General features: G+C 39.1%; 1 protein-coding gene across 3 annotated transcripts; it reads left to right on the plus strand.

Moving 5' to 3' along the window:
* Positions 1–479: 479 nt before the first annotated feature.
* On the plus strand, positions 480–2583 carry LOC107812124 (galactinol synthase 2). 3 transcript variants are annotated; one of them, XM_016637152.2, is made up of 5 exons: positions 480–845; positions 1396–1719; positions 1820–1954; positions 2054–2334; positions 2439–2583. In XM_016637152.2, the coding sequence occupies exons 1-4, from the start codon at positions 801–803 to the stop codon at positions 2297–2299; spliced, it is 750 nt and encodes a 249-aa protein (XP_016492638.2). In that variant the 5' UTR covers positions 480–800; the 3' UTR covers positions 2300–2334; positions 2439–2583. The 3 variants fall into 3 exon arrangements, with proteins under 3 accessions (XP_016492638.2, XP_075101003.1, XP_075101004.1); XM_075244902.1 differs by lacking the exon at positions 2439–2583 and having other exon boundaries at positions 583–845; positions 2054–2437; XM_075244903.1 differs by lacking the exon at positions 480–845 and having other exon boundaries at positions 1390–1719.
* Positions 2584–6707: the final 4124 nt, after the last annotated feature.

A 6707-nucleotide genomic window follows, 5' to 3' on the forward strand; every position in this document is an offset into this window, starting at 1 on the left:
TAGTTGTAAGAATACAGATTTTGAATTTGCAAGAGCTACTGTTTTCAAAATATGTGCAATATGGGTTAGGTCGGATAAAATTTAAAAATGTATGCATAGTACATTACCATTACGACTTATAGTATTTTCAATATAATTTTATTTTAAAAACTTAAAATTTTCATTAATTTACATCAAAACACGGACTTAAGCGTCCACTTAACTTCGGGGCAGGACTGGTTTCTTCTAGCGTATTCCACTCCATGCAATAATCCCCCAATCAAATGACAACTTAATAAATGAGAGCATTCCCCCAACCCCAACTCCCCAGTTCCAGAATCTTCCCGCACCTTCAATCTCAACCGTCAGATTAAACCATTCCAATATCACGAGAATCCAACCCTTACGTTACTTCTAATTCACCCCTACTTCTTCTCACCTTCTCCATTTTACTTCACCTCTATATATTACACCACTTCCCCTTAACCATTTTCTTCAGGTCACACAACTAAGAGAAAATTAACAATTCCAGTTTCTTGTTTTCTTGTTTATATAAATATAAATAATACAAAAAATTTCATCACCTTTCTTGATCTTGCGGGGAGAGGGCCTACGTGACGTTTTTGGCTGGTAATGGTGACTACGTGAAGGGTGTAGGTGGGTTAGCTAAGGGGCTAAGAAAGGTCAAATCGGCGTACCCGCTGGTGGTGGCGGTTCTGCCGGACGTGCCGGTGGAGCACCGCCGTATACTGGAGGCGCAAGGTTGCATCGTGAGGGAGATTGAGCCAGTTTACCCACCTGAGAATCAAACTCAATTTGCCATGGCTTATTACGTCATAAATTACTCCAAGCTACGTATCTGGGAGGTAAATGTTTCTTAACACGTGTCATGTTTTTAGTATCGCTACGTCACATTGCACTTACACGTCACATTTCTAGTGTTGCTACGTCACACATATCATTACACGTGGATGACCCCATTAGTCTTCTTCTATACGTACAACGTATCCTGTGAGAGAGTAATTATATTCGCTTTGAACTATTTGATTCATCTAACTGACGATTACTAAAGCATTATATATGTGATTCCTACCAAAAAAGAAAAAAAGGACATGTGATTCCAACTAATTGGACATAAATTAAGCGGTGCTTTACGTTGACGTTAATTCTGATGTTTGTAGGAGTTATTATAGGTTTCATTAATTAAGATTTGTTGTTTATATAATGTACATTAGTTTAATTACTGAAGATCTATATATATCTTTAAACAAAATATAAGTTATTTAGTACCTGGATGAAATTAAATGTGATAGAGTAGTAGAGTGAATTTTAAGTATACGGTAATATGGGATTGAAGCGTAGTTAGTTTTTAGTTGATTGACGATGATTGATATATTTAACATTATATGGATGCAGTTTGTGGAGTACAAGAAGATGATATACCTAGACGGTGACATTCAAGTGTATGACAACATAGATCATCTCTTTGATTTGCCAGATGGTTATTTCTACGCAGTAATGGACTGTTTCTGTGAGAAAACATGGAGTCACACTCCTCAATACAAGATTGGCTACTGCCAACAGTGTCCGGACGAGGTCAAGTGGCCTACTGAGGAGTTGGGTCAGCCACCATCCCTTTATTTCAACGCTGGAATGTTTGTGTTTGAGCCCAGCCTTCATATTTATGATGACCTTTTGAAGACTCTTCAGATCACCCCTTCTACTCCTTTTGCAGAGCAGGTACTACCTTTTTTTTGGGGTTCTAATCTCGCTTTCATTGGTCAAGCACTGGTAATTATGGTAATTGATTCAGCTAATGGATTGATATTATGAATTGCAGGACTTCTTGAATATGTATTTCAAGGAGATCTACAAACCAATACCTTTAGTTTACAATCTTGTTCTAGCAATGTTATGGCGACATCCTGAGAATGTTGAATTGGATAAAGTGAAAGTTGTACACTATTGTGCAGCGGTGAGTAACTGCACTTTCGAACTCGCATGTTTGTATTTAGTACAATTAATGTGAGAGGATATTTAAGTGCTGATTTGTATAATAATAATGTTGGAGTAGGGATCAAAGCCATGGAGGTACACAGGGAAAGAAGAAAATATGCAAAGGGAGGACATAAAATTACTGGTGAAGAAGTGGTGGGACATTTACAAGGACGAATCATTGGACTACAAGAATGCGGTTGCTGTTAATAACCAGTTGATAGCTGATGCAGCTGAAGCAGTGAACCAGCTGCAACCGCTGATTGCTGCAGCTATGTCCCAGGCTGGCGCAGTCAAATACGTGACTGCTCCCTCTGCTGCTTAGTTTTGGACTACTCCGCCAAATGGCTCTTATATTAGGTTAATCTCCCTTGTATTTCCATTCCTCTATCTCAAATTTGCAAGCAGACCTCTAAAAGAGGTCCTGGATTTTCTAATAGAGTAAGTTGTTAATATTTTTGCAGGTTCTTTCCTCAAGTGAAGTTGGATGATTCGTTTGTTACTTCCGATCTCGTTGTATTTTTGAAGTGAAATGTGTGGCACAGAGTAGTGTAAAGTGTATATTTGCGTTTGGTGTAATGCATGAATTTGACTGTGTTCTTGATTGTAGTCTTGCAGATTACATCTCCATTCTTTTTCTTTTTGCCCTCTTTTAAGTAATCACATTACCAATAGGAAAAAATGAGAAAAGGGGCTTCCATGGGGTTGGGGAGGGAGAGGGGTCTTTCCATAAATTACAGTATGACTTGAAATAGCTTTTCACCGATCATCAATATGAAACATGGTGGAGTCTGTGGTTGAATTCGATTAGCTCTGAACTAATTTTTATTTATTTATTGGGTGCACTGGAAAAAAGCGCCGAGTCTCAAAACAGAAGACGAGAAATTCCATGATTCTCTGTCGCTAGCCAATACAAATTCATATGTTTATCTGTTCCGGTGTAAGTTTTTCGATAATCACCGTGTTTAACCAAAAATCTGAGTCTTTGGTCAAAGCTAGAAAAAAATTCGGGTTACTGATAATCAGGAGACGAAAATAAAATATTTTTTAGAATGATGGTAAAATAGTAAATAGTTTTGTATTTCAGTAAGATCTCAATCGTATTTCGTGTCCTTACAGATGTTGAGTCCTTCTCCATTTTGTAGTTGATTCTAGGAGAAGGTGTTATGCCTTTTGTCTTAATGAGACAATTATGAGCAATAAATGACATTAAATAAGACGTTACACAATCATTCCTATTTAATACCAATTCTCTAACGTATTGGGTATTAATATTGAATTTGAACTCTTTTTCGTCATCATATCAATGTTTTCAATGCCTTCTGATCTCTTGGCTTTAAATGACCTAAATAGGTACGAAGCGTGTATTATTCAAATTGCCTCTCGTGCCTATTTAACTTTCCTTTCCCCGTATCTGTTGTCACTCGTGCCTCTTAACTGATCATCATGTTTTGACCATTTGACCAGTCCACGTGTCATGCCACGTCACCTTCAATGTAAATTCAGTTTTTTCCCAATATAGATAGTCCCCCCACTTTCCATTTATTTATCAATTAAATATCTGAGAAGTGGGTCTTTATAAAAAGGAAATTTTTGCCGTAATTAATACCATGACAGTACTGATGCTTCAATTGTCCCTTCTAATTAATGCTTTGCATACGTGTCACTTTCTGATTGGTTCTGCAACTCTGCGTCCTTTTTTCAAGGTTTCTTCATTCCCACTATTCACGAAGTGATGGTTACCTTTATTATAGGCTTTCCATCATTACACTTCTAAGTTCGACGATTGTCTTTATAAACATATTTAACCCTCTTTCTTTTGTCTTCTTCTTCATAGATCTTCAACAAGCAATTTACTATTCACCTTTGCTTTTTCTCCCCTTTAGTTCATCCTTCTTCAACAATGTCATCTCCAAACCCTAACCCTAGAAAAGTTCCAATTCTAGATCACTTCCCCAATGCCCCCATAAGACATAGGAGAGGCAGAAGAGGTAGGTTTCGGAGCTTGAGCCTAGGATCCACTCGTGGTAGTTCATCTGGTTCTGCTTCTAAAGGTAAAGAACTTTCTGAACCTACTCAGGAACCTTTAGTTGAAGAAATCGTACCCAATGATTTGTCTTTTGGGCATGATAGAAGATCTCTCCAAGAACAAATTAACAATTTAGAAAAAGCTGACACATATCCCTCTTTAATAACTGAACTTGTGATTCCCACTGTTAGAAAAGATTGTAATTGGAGAGATAATCTTCGTATGATGATTCCTTCCCCAAACCAGAGAATTTCTTCCTTCAGAATTGGATTCTCCTTCGTCTATACTTATCCCTTTACTTTGGGATTTAACCCTGCCATTGATCCAGTTATACTTGAATTTTGCCGCTTTTTCAAAATTTGCTTAGCACAAGTAGGTCCTCGTGTTTGGAGAACTGTGGCTTGCTTAAGGTATTTGTCTACCAAAACCAATGTTGATTTTACCTTTTCCCATCTTATTCACCTATACCACCCCAAATTATTCCAACATGGAGTTTTTACCTTGACTGCAAGAAGCAAGAAGGTTTTAGTAAACCCCGAAGATGACAAGGATCGAGGGTGGTATTGTCGTTACGTTGCTGTTCGTACGGTAGATTTGTTGGGTGAAACAAACATTCTCTTCCCTGAGAAGTGGAATTTTGTACGTAAGTTTTTCTTTTTTTTACCGTACCTATTTTTAAGAATTTTGATTTCTCTTCTAATCTAGTCTCTTTTTGGCTTTTTGTAGCAACCATGGGAGATGTGGAACACGTTCCTAACTTCCGTGATTGGGTAGATTCAATTTTGAAGATTGCGCCTATGGAGGCGAGAACTTGAAAATCAATTTCTCTTTTGAATGGTTGGAAAGTGAAGACCCATGGTATGTATTTCCTTATGTTTTGCCGTATATTGAATTCTTTCTTATCTTAATTCTTTATCCCTCTTTTTATCAGGATTTGATATTAGGGGTATGACAGCTGAGGCAGCCGTTGCCATTCGAGCGTCTTCAACCGCTTCTCTTGATTTGGAAAAGACTCGGGCCACGCTGTCAAAGAGAAAAGTTGTAGAAGAAAGTTCTGAGAATGAAGAAGAAGAGAATACCTCTTTGACAGCTAGGCAAAGAGCCAGGAGACGCGTCATTGATGGAGATGAAGTTGAAGATCCTCCTGCTCGAGCCTCTATCTCCGAGCCTATTCAAATCCTTTCTGATGAGGATACCACCCCAAAAGGCTCTAATGAATCAATTCGACGTCTATTGTTAGTGGTTTTGAGAGTGGAGAGTTTGGACCAGTTCTTGATGAAACTCCTCTCTCTTCTATTCTCATTTCTTCTATTCCTTTGACAACCACGAGTATTTCTTTGCCTATTTTATCGACTCCTGTTTCCTTACCTGTTTTGGTTCCCATATCTGCTCCTACTGTCCCTGCTTTGATTCCCACAGCTCCCATTGTTTTTACCTCTTCTACTACTCATCCTTCCATTGTTCCCCTTCCCTCTGTTCAGCATACAGAGGCGGGTTCTAGCAGCAGAGGTATGGCTATGAGAAGTGTTACCCTTGAAGTTCCTGCCAATCATAGCCTTTTAAGAAAGACTGGTGCAGCTGATGTTTGGCTCAAGCCTCTAATCGGAGATATTGAGAAGAAGAAGATGGAGAGCCACAGTTGCTTGACTCTGATGAATGACATAGTTCATTCTACCTTGAAGGTACTTCTCTTTTTAACTTACAAGTTTTTTTTATATCTCTCTATATTCTCACATTTGATGCCTTTCCCTTGTAGGCTAATCTTATTGGTACTGAGTTAATGGGAAGAATCTCCACTCTAGAGAAGAAGGATCGAGAGTCTGCGAAGGCTATCTCTGAGGCTAGAAGAATAGCCAATGAAACCCAGCTTGAGGCATCAAACTGGAAGGAGCAGTTTGAGAATGCTCAGGGGACCATAGAGGAGTTGCAAGAAAGTAGAAATCACTTGGAGTAGCAAAAGCGCGGTTTGACTTCTGAGCTAGCAATTGCCAAGGCTTCTTCAAGCCAATTTGAAAAAGATAAGGAGATTTTGGAGTGCTCATTTTCAAAACAATTATCAAAGGCCAGTGAAGAAATCAAAGAGCTTAAAGCACTTGTGAAGAAGAAAGAAGAATATGCGGGGGAGTTAGTGCAAAGCTTGACTCAAGCTCAGGCTGACTTAAGGATCTCCTCTGACGAGATATGTGCTTTGAAGAGTTCTCATGCCTCCCTTGAAGCTTCCCTTGACTCCCACTTAGCTGAACACCAGATATTGAAGAACGATCTTGCTATGTGGGAAATGGAATATGGACTTCTTGAGGAGAACTTCAACATAGAGGTAAGTTGGGCTTTTCTAAAATCTCGCCGTGATGCTTTGATGGAAGCTACTCAAGAAAACTTTGATTTGCAATCTGAATTAGCCAAAGTTTTAGACACTATTGAAAAAAGCCAACAACCAGTTGATACTCCTTCTCCTGCACTTGGAACTCCTGGGGCAGAAGAGCTTTTAAATGAAGAAGTGGCTACTGCAGCAATTGGAGTTGCAATTCCGGCTCCCGAGGGTGAAACTTCTATGACACAGTCCATGGAAGCTGAAGCTCCCCTGACTCTGGCTTCCCTCGGTGATTTTAACATTCCAGGCCCAATTGAAATCGCTCCTATTACTGCTCCCTCAGAAGTTGTTACCGTGCCTGTGACTGCCCCTGAAAATGAGATTGCAACTTCT

The sequence above is a fragment of the Nicotiana tabacum genome, chromosome 22, assembly GCF_000715075.1.
Source record: "Nicotiana tabacum cultivar K326 chromosome 22, ASM71507v2, whole genome shotgun sequence".
In the NCBI taxonomy this organism is placed as follows: domain Eukaryota; kingdom Viridiplantae; phylum Streptophyta; class Magnoliopsida; order Solanales; family Solanaceae; genus Nicotiana; species Nicotiana tabacum.

What these genes read in the sequence shown, in the direction of transcription:
- LOC107812124 (XM_016637152.2), top strand. Translation starts at nt 801, where the DNA reads ATGGCTTATTACGTCATAAATTACTCCAAGCTACGTATCTGGGAG. An exon ending in CCAAGCTACGTATCTGGGAG is followed by an intron (nt 846 to 1,395) that starts GTAAATGTTTCT and finishes ATATGGATGCAG; the next exon opens with TTTGTGGAGTACAAGAAGAT. An exon ending in CTACTCCTTTTGCAGAGCAG is followed by an intron (nt 1,720 to 1,819) that starts GTACTACCTTTT and finishes TATGAATTGCAG; the next exon opens with GACTTCTTGAATATGTATTT.